Source organism: Coenobita brevimanus, chromosome 23 (assembly GCF_032717465.1).
Source record: "Coenobita brevimanus isolate Jiangsu-jjx chromosome 23, ASM3271746v2, whole genome shotgun sequence".
Classification (NCBI taxonomy): Eukaryota; Metazoa; Arthropoda; class Malacostraca; order Decapoda; family Coenobitidae; genus Coenobita; species Coenobita brevimanus.
In genome coordinates this window covers 50,921,634-50,933,853 of record NC_136976.1, presented here as the reverse complement: position 1 = coordinate 50,933,853, position 12,220 = coordinate 50,921,634, and the positions used below count along the sequence as shown (strand labels likewise).

At 43.6% G+C, this 12,220-nt stretch overlaps 1 protein-coding gene across 1 annotated transcript in view; it reads left to right on the top strand.

The window, feature by feature from the left end:
- The window catches only part of Tif-IA (RNA polymerase I-specific transcription initiation factor RRN3 homolog Tif-IA), a 124,605-nt gene that overhangs the window by 6,594 nt on the left and 105,791 nt on the right, over positions 1-12,220 (top strand). The window contains exon 2 of the mRNA XM_080267289.1: positions 4,373-4,499. Within this exon, the coding sequence (XP_080123415.1) occupies positions 4,373-4,499 (127 nt within the window). The remainder of the gene's footprint in view (positions 1-4,372; positions 4,500-12,220) is intronic.

The following is a 12,220-nucleotide window of genomic DNA, read 5'->3' as shown; positions in this document are numbered from 1 at the left end:
GGCAGTGAAATGGCGGGGGACAGGGCAACTTGGAGGCGATTTGTTTGTGGCCACCCCAAACGGGATTGAGGCGTCTGGCAATAGATAGATAGATAGATAGTCTCGCTGGAAGTGGCTGGGGCACATATACAGAAAAGAAGGTAGTTTAATACAGGATGTGCCAGAGTGGACTGCTAGAGGAAGAAGAGGTAGAGGTAGGCCGAGGGAAACCTGGTTGAGGAAAATGAATAATGAAGCAGGAGTGGAGTGTTGGTGGTATCTGAAGGAGATGGCAAGAGACAAATATTGGTGGAGAGAGTTCATTGAGGCCCTATGCATCCTGTGGGGTGCCACAGGAAATGATTGATTGATTGATTGATTGGAGCAAAGGAGATATGATAATACTTTACAAGTTTGTAACTAATATGAAAGTACAGTAATTGATAATACCATGATTCCCACTATAAAGTACAGTTCTGTATTTTCACTTCCGTTTTATATGTTAATCTTTGTACTGCCTGGTAGTTTTATTTTGGTAAAGGGAGACCTCACATAGGAAAGGAGTTAGAAACAGTCTCTATATCCCCTTTCAGTTCAGTAAAATCTTTCATACCATTACTTCAATATTTCTACTGCCAAGCAGTTTGATGCAGCATTTCGAGTGATGGAGTGGTGATGTTATTGTCAGAGTTCATACATTATTATTATTATTATTTTATTTTTATTTTTATTTTTTTTTAAGCCAGTGTTGCTGATTTCTCTCTGTATTTAACAGTTTTCTGATGCATGCATGATCAGGGGTGAACATTAATGTTGTGTACTGATGTGCAATAGCCTCCTTGCCCCCGCCATCTGCCCCTCTCCCGGTGACGACTCGAGGTGCCTGGAACCACTGTCTGACTCTCTTCTTCTTCATTTCTGCAACATTCGCAGCCTTTCATCTAACTTTCGCTCTGTTGAGCACCACCTCTCCTCCTCTAAACCTCACCTTCTTTTTCTAACGGAGACTCAGCTGTCTGAGGCAACTGACAGCAAACCCTTTTCTGTATCCTCCTACTTTCTCTATACTCATTTCAAAGCCAAAGGTGGCTGTTGTGTATACATACGCAACGACTTATCTTGCTCTCGTGTTCCTGAACTTGATTCTTCTGAATTCTCCACTCTCTGGCTTCGGCTTTCCTGTCATTCTCTGACTAAATATATCTGTGCTGTTTACTTATCCCCTAATTCTACTGACTATCAAAAATTCTTCGACTATCTTACTTCTACGATGGAACACATTCTGTCCATTTCTCCTTTCTCTGAAATCTCCATTCTTGGAGATTTCAATGTTCACCACCACCACCTTTGGCTCTCCTCTCCTTTCACGGATCCACCTGGTGAACAAGCCTACATCTTTTCTATCCTTAATGACCTAGAGCAGCTTGTACAGCACCCTACCCGTATCCCTGACCGCCTTGGAGAGAGCTCCAACATACTTGACCTCTTCCTCACAACTAATCCTTCTGCTTACTCTGTTAATCTTTTCTCTCCGTTGGGCTCCTCCGATCACAACCTTATTACCTTAACCTGTCCTATCGCTCCAGTACGGCCTGCGGACCCTCCAGGGAAACGTCGTCTCTGGCATTTTGGAGCTGCGGACTGGGAGGCCCTCAGGCAGTACTTCTTTGATTTTCCCTGGAATGATTATTGCTTCCATGGCCGTGAGCCATCTGAGTGTGCCTTGCGCATTACGGAGGTTATTCTCTCGGGCATGGAAGCATACATTCCTTTCTCATATCCTTTGACTAACGCAAGAAAGCCTTGGTTTAATCACGCTTGTTCTAATGCTGTCCGCAACAAGGAGAAGGCCTAGGCTTGGTACCGGAGCCAACCCACCCCTGAATCACATAATCTTTATGTTTCTGCCCGGAATCGTGCTAAGTCTGTTCTTCGCTCTACTAAAAATAATTTCATCCATACTAAATGCTCTCAACTCTCCAACTCGAATTCTTCCCGCTCCTTCTGGCACCTTGCCAAAAATCTTTCTAACAACTTTACCTCATCATCCTTCCCTCCTCTTTTCTACTCTGATGGTTCTGTAGCTATTTCTTCTACTGATAAAGCAGATCTCTTCGCACACAGACTTTCTCTTCCAATTCCACCTTAGACGATTCCGGTGCTGTTCCTCCATCACTTCCCCCTCTGACTTCCTCATGGCTGACATTAAAATTTCTTCAGTTGATGTATTTTCTGCCATTACTGGCCTCAGTACTAACAAGGCATATGGGCCTGATGGGGTCCCTCCTGTTGTTCTCAAAAACTGTGCTTCTGTGCTTACACCCTGCCTAGGCAAACTATTTTGCCTTTGTCTGTCAACTTGTACCTTTCCTTCTTGCTGGAAGTTTGCTCTCATTCAGCCAGTCCCAAAGAAGGGTGACCACTCCCAACCCTCCAACTATCGTCCAATTGCTTTAACGTCCTGTATTTCAAAAGTTTCGAGTCAATTCTTAATAAAAATTTTAAGGCATCTTTCCTATCACAACCTTCTTTCCGATCGTCAGTATGGGTTCCGTCAGGGACGCTCCACTGGCGATCTTCTCTCCTACCTTTCAGACTCCTGGTCATCCTCCTTTCGGGACTTTGGCGAAAGCTTTGCCATTGCACTTGACATCTCAAAGGCTTTCGATCGAGTCTGGCATAAATCTTTAATTTCCAAACTGCCCTCCTACGGTTTCTATCCTTCTATCTGTACCTTCATCGCTAGCTTCCTTTCTGGTCGTTCTATAGCTGCTGTCGTAGGCGGCCATCGTTCTTCTCCTAGATCTATCAACAGTGGTGTTCCTCAGGGCTCTGTCCTATCACCAACTCTCTTCCTTTTATTCATCAATGATCTTCTAAGCTGTACATCTAACCCTATCCACTCATACGCTGATGACTCCACCCTTCACCTTTCCATTCGGTTCCCGCAACGCCCATCTCAACAGTTACTTCAAGAAACAAGGGATGAGGCTATGGCACACCTAATGTCTAACTTGGCTCATATCTCTGACTGGGGTAAAAATAATATGGTTGTCTTTAATACTTCTAAGACTCAGTTCTTACACCTATCAACCCGACAAAATCTTCCACAGGTATACCCACTAATGTTTAATAATATTCAGATTAATCCTGCATCATCCTTGAACATGCTTGGGGTTTCATTTACTCGGGACTTATCTTGGAAAGATCATATTACATCTCTTGTAAAATCTGCTTCCAAGAGATTGGGTGTGCTAAGCTGACTCCGCTCTTTCTTTACCCCTGCACAATTGTTGACTCTATACAGGGGTTTTATCCGCCCCTGTGTGGAGTACAACTCTCATGTGTGGGGAGGCTCCCCACATACAGCTCTTCTCAATTATTGGAGTCAAAGGCTTTTCGTCTCATTAACTCTCCTCCTCTTACTGACTCCCTTCAACCTCTGTCTCTTCGCCACACTGTTGCATCTTTATCTCTTTTCTATCGCTACTTTAATGGTCACTGCTCCTCTGAACTGTTTGCTTGCATTCCTCCACCTCTACGACCAGACGCGTAGCACCGTCTGGCAGCAAACTGTCATCCCTTTTCTGTCCAACTCTCTAATGCAAGAGTTAACCGTTACTCCCAGTCTTTCATTCATGCAACAGGTCAGCTCTGGAACTGTCTCCCTCTGTCTGTATTTCCTCCTGCCTATGATCTCCAGTCTTTCAAACGCAGTGTGTCCAGGCATCTCAAAATGATCGGATCTTGAATTTGGCTCTCTATTGTATTTTGTTTTTCTCTTGGAGGGAACTGTTACTGCGGGCTCATGGCCTTTGGTTCCTTCTTCCTCGCATTAAAAAAAAAAAAAAAAAAAAAAAAAAAAAAAAAAAAAAAAACACTTCTTACATTCTTGGCGATTCAGTAAGTTAGGGTGCTTCAACCAGATGAGGGTTTTCAGGGCCTACTTATATAAGAGTAGTTGGGATTTATTTGTCATGTAATGCCACTCATGGGCAAAATAACTGATCACTCTCACCATCAGTATCCAGACTGAGTAGTGTAGCCCAGAGCCCTCACACTCATGATTAGGCAGTACTGTTTTGGATGGATCATTAATAAGTTAATATTAGGGCCATGAACTGTGAAATCCTGACACTGATTTTCATAGATGTTGCTTGAGGAGATGTAGGATATCATGATATTAAAATTAGGTAGATACTGAAATGCATTGCGTTGCATGAACTCCTGAATTTTCTGATGACATTCTTGTGTGGAATGCTGTGGCAGGGAATACAGAATTGTATATTTATTCATTGTTAGGGATGATCTAGAAACATTGCTGAAACTGAAGCATTTGAATACTGAATGTGAGTTGTTATTAATTAGCATCAATTTACTCCTTTGTCCCTAGAAAATTCCTTGGTTTTGGAATGCAGATGTAGCCAAGCATGCAGAGAGCTTCCTGGTGACATTGGTTACAGCCCACAACTACTACACTTACCACATTCTGCACCGGCTCATTACTTTTCTCGTGCCAGGTTTGTGTATTCTATTTTCATGCCTTATGTATTTTACTAGTAGGTGGTAGGTGAGGGTGCTCACCATCCACTCACTCAATGTAGTGTTGCTCTCAGATGACTGCCCTTTCATCTCTTCCTTCCTTCTTTCCTGCCTTTCTCTTCTGTCTTTCTTTCCTCTTTCTTCTGTCTGTGGGTGCCTCTACACTGAGTGACAAGCCAAATGGTTTCCTGTTCACCAGGAAGTCATTAATTACGCTGAGTGGCAACCATGTAACCAAACTCTGGTTCTTGGTGGTTGAGTGGGCAATTAAGGCACTCCAGCCACATTGAGCCTGTCTAGGTTTATATCCAATGGATGGTTGGGGTTTATTGCTCACATAATGCCACTCAGAGATGAGTGAGGCTGGTCACTCTGGTCTTAGATGTCAGAACCAACTTGCCTAGCCCCGGGCTCCTATGCTCCTTATTGGGCAACACAGGTTAGGTGATGTATGTATGTATGTTATATTTCACTAGTCTTGATTCATAATACATACAGTATAGAAAGTAGATGATTTCCAAAACAGCTATGCTCGTCTTGCCACCAACCACTGTGCCGATAGGAGAGAAAGCCTAAATATGGAAGAAGAGTAATTCAGGTGAAGGTCAGAGAGAATGTAATTTATAAGAGTTAAGTAGCTATGTCCATTTTGAATAGATTGAATGGGAATGTTAAGATGGATGGTTTTGTAATTTAGATATGTAATATAAAGCTGGATTATGTGGCGTATGTCTGTCTGTCTTTCTATTGCCAGATGCCTTAATCCCGTAAGGGGTGACTACAAACAAATTGCCTCCATGTCGCCCTGTCCCCTTCCATTTCACTGCCCTGCTCCCAGCTCACATCCCCCTCTCTCATATACATCTCCACTCCATCCCTCCAATCTCATCTTTGACCTCCCCCTCCCTCCACCCCCCTGCACCTCACTCACATACACTCTCCTTGTCAGTCTCTTACCTCCATCCTTGCCACACGGCAAAACCACATCAGTGTATTCTCCTAACGCTTTCAATCACATCCACACCACAATGCTCCTTCACTTCCTCATTTGTCAGTCTGTCTCTCCATGTAACTGCACATGCTCCTCTCAAATACCAGTAACTCATTTCCACTGCCCTCACTCTTGACTTCTGTCCCTCCAGCAAGGTTCAAGCTTCACTTCCATACATTGGAGTTGGTATCACAATACTGTCATTTAATGACTTTTTCACTTCCATGCTCACTTCCCTGCTTCTTATCGCTGCTTTCAAAGAACCAGCAACCTTTCTTCTCTGTTGTGCCCTTTCCAGCACTTCACCCTCTAAACTTCCATCCTTACTCATCACGCTACCCAAGTACATAAATGCATTCATGTGTGTGTATGTGTGAAATGTATTTACTGGGTACTGAAGTGTGGGCGAGGGGAGAAGAGACTAGGTTCCAGAGTAGAGAGAAATGTAGGAAAGCATTGCTCTCAATGCTTTGTTGCTGTCAAATGAAAAAGTGTGTTATAACATTTGAATATGGTAATGCAAGGTTTGTTTAAGGTGAGTGTAAGATTGGTAGTGATTAGTACACCAGGTTTAAAAAGCATTTTATAGGAGAAAGACACAGATCCTAAATTATCAGTAACTTTTGATGTACCAAGAAGATTAATTTTTTATTATCTGAATATTTATATGTTAATAGTACTGTCAAGGAGGTGCCACAAACAATCAGTACACAGTCTGGTCTTATTATACAGCTTCTCATTGTGTTATAAATCGCTACGACGATAACTCAAAAGTTATGCCCTTTCTGGTATTTAAAAAAATTAATTGCTATTTGCCTAGAATGTATTTGCAATGGCCACCTCCAAGAATCTCATGCAGACACGGTGATACATGCAAGCCGACAGTCAGGTGTCATAGCCAATATGGCCACCCAATGTTTACATGTACAAAACCCCCATTTCGGTCTGATCAGGCAGCGGCCCTTACACCAACCCTTTGATTTTCAGTCAACCACTTGCTCACGTCCCCTGCACCTATGAATGTTTCCCACAAATCTTCTGAGTTTTTTATATATATATATATATATATATATATATATATATATGCAGAGACTTCACTACACCGTGAAGATATGTATGCAAACTAACCACAGGAGAAATGAAAGGAGCGACAGTGAGTACTTTCGTATATTACATCTTCAGACAGAGTGAGACAGAAACGTAAAGGGTAGAGGTCTTTTATGCACAGGTCATCCATTGTTCTGTATGCCACTACCTGCTGCGGGTGTGCATAAAAGACCTCTACCCTTTTTCTGTCTCACTCTGTCTGAAGATGTAATATACAAAAGTACTCACTGTCGCTTCTTTCATTTCTCCTTTGGTTAGTTTGCATATATATATATATATATATATATATATATATATACAGTAATCACTCTAATATCCGGACGCCCAATATCCGAACATCCCCACTATCCGAACATAAGAATGTTTCATACTGTACTTTTTTCCATACTATACTTACCTCATTTCACTCTTTAATGTCCTTTATTGGTGTGAATAGGGTGTTAGGAGCTATGCATGTGCAGTAGGAAGGTGTTTTCCTGAGTTAGGCTAGGTTAGGGTCCATAAGTACCAGTCCAGGAGCCGGTCACCAGAATGTTTATTATTGTATGAACCTACTTCTAAACCCTCATTATATGTTTCTTTTGCATTTATTTCAGTCATTTATGTGCCTTATTGGTGTGATTTGGGTCTTAAATAGGTGCTATGCATGTCCAGAGGGAGTTGTATAGGTGTTTCTCTGAGTTAGGGTCCATAAGTACAAGTCCATAAGATGGGGCCCAATATCCGGACAGAACCAATATCCGGACCTACCTATGGCTGTATTACGTCGGATATTGGAGTGATTACTGTATGTATATATATATATATATATATATATATATATGCGAGGAAGAAGGAACCAAAGGCCATGAGCCCTCAACAAGAGTTCCCTCCAAGAGAAAAACAAAATACAAGAAAGAGCCAAATTCAAGATTCATTCATTTCGAGATTCCTGGACACACTGCATTTGAAAGACTGGAGATCATAGGCAGCAGGAAATACAGACAGAGGGAGACAGTTCCAGAGTTGACCTGTTGCATAAATGAAGGACTGGGAGTAACAGTTAACTCTTGCATTAGAGAGTTGGACAGAAAAGGGATGAGATCGGTTGCCACGTGCCCGTCATAGAGGTGGAGGAATGCATGCAGACAGTTCAGAGGAGCAGTGACCATTGAAGTAGCGATAGAAAAGAGATAAAGATACAACAGTGCGACGAAGAGACAGAGGTTGAAGGGAGTCAGTAAGAGGAGGAGAGTTAATGAGACAAAAAGCCTTTGACTCTACCCTATTGAGAAGAGCTGTATGTGGGGAGCCTCCCCACACATGAGAGTTGTACTCCACACAGGAGCAGATAAAACCCCTGTATAGAGTCAACAATTGTGCAGGAGTAAAGAAAGAACGGAATCGGCTTAGCACACCCAATCTCTTGGAAGCTGATTTTACAAGAGATGTAATATGATCTTTCCAAGATAAGTTCTGAGTAAATGAAACCCCAAGCATGTTCAAGGATGATGCAGGATTAAGCTGAATATTATTAAACAGTGGGTATACCTGTGGAAGATTTTGACGGGTTGATAGGTGTAAGAACTGAGTCTTAGATGCATTAAAAACAAGATTATTTTTACCCCAGTCAGAGATACAAGCCAAGTTAGACATTAGGTTTGCCATAGCCTCATCCCTTGTTTGTTGAAGTAACTTCTGAGATGGGCGTTGTGGGAACCGAATGGAAAGGTGAAGGGTGGAGTCATCAGCGTATGAGTGGATAGGGTTAGATGTACAGCTTAGAAGGTCATTGATGAATAAAAGGAAGAGAGTTGGTGATAGGACAGAGCCCTGAGGAACACCACTGTTGATAGATCTAGGAGAAGAACGATAGCCGTCTACAACAGCGGCTATAGAACAACCAGAAAGGACGCTAGTGATGAAAGCACAGATAGAAGGATAGAAACCGTAAGAGGGCAGTTTGGAAATTAAAGATTTATGCCAGACTCGATCGAAAGCCTTTGAGATGTCAAGTGCAATGGCAAAGCTTTCGCCAAAGTCCCGAAAGGAGGATGACCAGGAGTCCGAAAGGTAGGTGAGAAGATCGCCAGTGGAGCATCCCTGACGAAACCCGTACTGACAATCAGAAAGATGGTTGTGATAGGAAAGATGCCTTAAAATTTTTCTATTGGGAATTGATTTGAAAACTTTTGAAATACAGGACGTTAAAGCAATTGGATGATAGTTGGAGGGTTGGGAGTGGTCACCCTTCTTTGGGACTGGCTGAATGAGAGCAAACTTCCAGCAAGAAGGGAAGGTACAAATTGACAGACAAAGGCGAAAGAGTTTGCCTAGGCAGGGTGTAAGCACAGAAGCACAGCTCTTGAGAACAACAGGAGGGACTCCATCAGTTACCTGACCTCTCTTGCGTAAGACTCTTACAACGCTATCGCTAACACCAAATAACAATGTAAGTACAGTACAATTAATTCTGTGTATGATATCAAGTGTAGGAGGAGGCCGTAGCACGGACCGAACAGGTTAGTACTCCCGAGGGGAATGGGAATGCTGGTGATAGGGAGAGCTGGAGCTCCTGTTTCACTAGCTATCTAACCATCCCCCTTTGTGGACCTTTTCAGTGTGACTAACATGGAGAGTAGACCAGCATACTCTCCCAAACATTTCCTCTTACTATCTATGCACTACACCACATGCTCTTTACATTTCACACAACGTATCCCACTACGTTACAGGGGTTGGCGCGAGCAAGGGCATGCGGCCAGAAAACTTTGTCCCTGCTACCTAGTGGCGGACTTCTGGGGGGAGGTGTGGCGGCGATTACGCCGGCATAGATCGTGGGTCCAGGGCGAGATGGGGCTCGGGCCTGTGCTAGAGGGTACAGGGCATTGCGGTTCCCAGGCTGCTGCATACGCCCAATAGAGAGGGGCCCGAACCTGGGAGTAGCGCCCCAGGAGGCTGCCCTATCAGTGGGTGTATAATGGCAGGATAGTTGCAGTGCCAAGGTGTGCTTGGAGGGTGTCCCTGCAGCTGCCCTGGCAGGGTGCCCTGAGGCCACTACCACAGCCACTGGTAAGCTGGTGTGCTAGGGGTCCCAGATCCATTGCCTGGACCTTGGACTGTGCAGTGAGTGGGGCCTGTGCTATGTCTATCCCCCTTTATTAATACTGAAGATGACAAAACAAAATAAGTTTCAAAGCAAGCCTGAGGACAGTAAATCACCCAAGGGGATGAGGGTGGGTTCATGGAATGTGGGAAGTTTGAGGGGAAGAGCGGGGGATGTCGTTGAGGCATTCAGTAGGAGGTGGGTGGATGTGGCGTGTTTGCAGGAAGTCCGGTACAGGGGTGGATCAGCCAGAAAGATTGTTGGGAAGGACTGTTGCTATAAGTTGTTTTGGCAGGGGGGGAAAGACGGATATGGAGGTGTTGGTGTGATGGTTGCGGAGAAATGGGTGGAATATGTTAAGGATGTTTTGAGAGTAAGTGATAGGATATTGGTAGTGAAAATTCTGTTGGGTAGAAAGATAGCTGCGATTATATCAGCATATGCTCCACAGGCAGTATTGGATGTAGCTGAGAAAGATAGATTTTGGGATGATTTAATACGTGTAGTGGGTGGTATGCGGGATGATGAGATAGTGATTTTGGGAGGGGACTTAAATGGTCATGTAGGTGAAGCAGCACAAGGTTATGAAGGAGTGCATGGAGGATGTGCTTATGCTATAAGGAATGCAGAAGGGGAAAGAATACTCAAATTTGGGGAGGCAACGGACATGATTGTGTGCAACACATATTTTAGGAAAAGAGAAAGTAGGTTAATTACGTATGAGTCTGGGGGAAATAGCAGTCAGATAGATTATTTTATGGTTAGGAGGGCCGATAGGAGGTTAGTGAGGGATGTTAAAGTTATAGGAAGTGAGGAGTGTGTGCAGCAGCACAAACTGTTGATTTGTGATATGGTGCTTAAAGAACAAATGATGAAAAAGAGGACTTATGTACCTAGGAGGAAAATATGGAAGCTGAAAAACCAAGTAGTAAGGGATGCATTCTATAGTGAGTTGAGGAGAGTGGTGGCTGAACAGGGAGCTGTAGACAGAGGCATTAATGAACAGTACAGAGCCCTCAAGAACAATTTCTTGAGAGTTACTGATGTAACATACGGTTGGACAAGAGGACCACCAAGACATAAAGTAACTTGGTGGTGGGATGAGGGTGTAGAAGCTGCAGCTAAGGAGAAAAGAAGGCTTTTCCGGGAATGGAAGAAGGGTGGTAACAAAGAGGAATATTTGGCTGTCAAGCATAGGGCTAGAAGAGAGGTATACAGGGCAAAGTCTGAGTCACAGGGACTATTACTTGATAACCTAAATCATGGGGAAAGGAAAAATTTGATATTTAGGGTGGCAGGTCAGGTGAAGAGGGATAATCGGGATATTATAGGTGAGCAGTGTGTGAAGAATGATGAAGGAAGGGTAGTGGTGAACAGTGAGGATATTAAAGATGCATGGAGAGAACATTATAACCGGTTGTTGAATGAGGAGTTTGACTGAGACAGAGAAGGTTTGGAGCCAGCAGATCCAGTGTCTGGCCTTTGGCCTTTGATTGATGCTGCTTCTGTGAGTGAGGCAATAGGCAGCATGAAGATGGGGAAGGCAGTAGGTGTGTTTGGGTTGACTGCCGATATGTTGAAGGCTTCAGGCGATATAGGGGTGAGTTTAGTCACTAACCTGATAAATAGGATTATTTATGAGTGTGTTGTCCCAGATGATTGGCTGAAGAGTGTAATTGTAAATGTGTATAAAGGGAAGGGTGATGCCCTGGAAAGAGGAAATTATAGAGGTATAAAGCTTTTAGATCAGATAATGAAGGTAATGGAGAGAGTTTTAGAAGGTATGATTAGAGAAAGAGTGAATATTGATGAGATGCAGTTTGGGTTTATGCCAGGTAGGGGGACCACTGATGCCATATTCATTGTTCGACAGCTTCAGGAAAAGTATATTGGCAGGTGAAGGGATCTTTATTTTGTTTTTGTTGATTTGGAAAGGGCCTTTGATGGAGTCCCTAGAGAGGTGGTGAAATGGGCAATGAGAAAGCTTGGCTTGGAGGAGTGGCTGGTTAGGGTGGTTATGGCTATGTATTTGGGAGCCCACACCCAGGTAAGAGTGAATGGAGATTTGAGTGATGGGTTTTCTGTGAATGTTGGTGTGCATCAGGGGTCAGTTTTGAGTTCCATGTTGTTTATCATGGTACTTGAAGCCCTTTCACGTGACTTTAGAAACGGACTCCCGTGGGAGTTCTTGTATGCTGATGATTTGGTGTTGATTGCAGAGAACGAAATGGAGGCGGAGGAAAGGTTTAGGAAGTGGAGAGATTGTATGGGGCACAAGGGCTTAAGGGTAAATGCAGTTGAAACAAAAGTGATGATATCTAGGGTTGGTGGCGGTACTGTCAAAGACGAGGGAGAGTGGCCATGTGCAGTTTGCCACAAGGGCGTGGTAAGTAATTCCATCTTGTGCGGTGTTTGTGATAAATGGGTGCATAAGAGATATAGTGGTATCAGAGGTAGATCGCGAGATAATGCTGATTTTATGTGTATGGCATGTCGGGGTGAGCAGGTGGAGATTG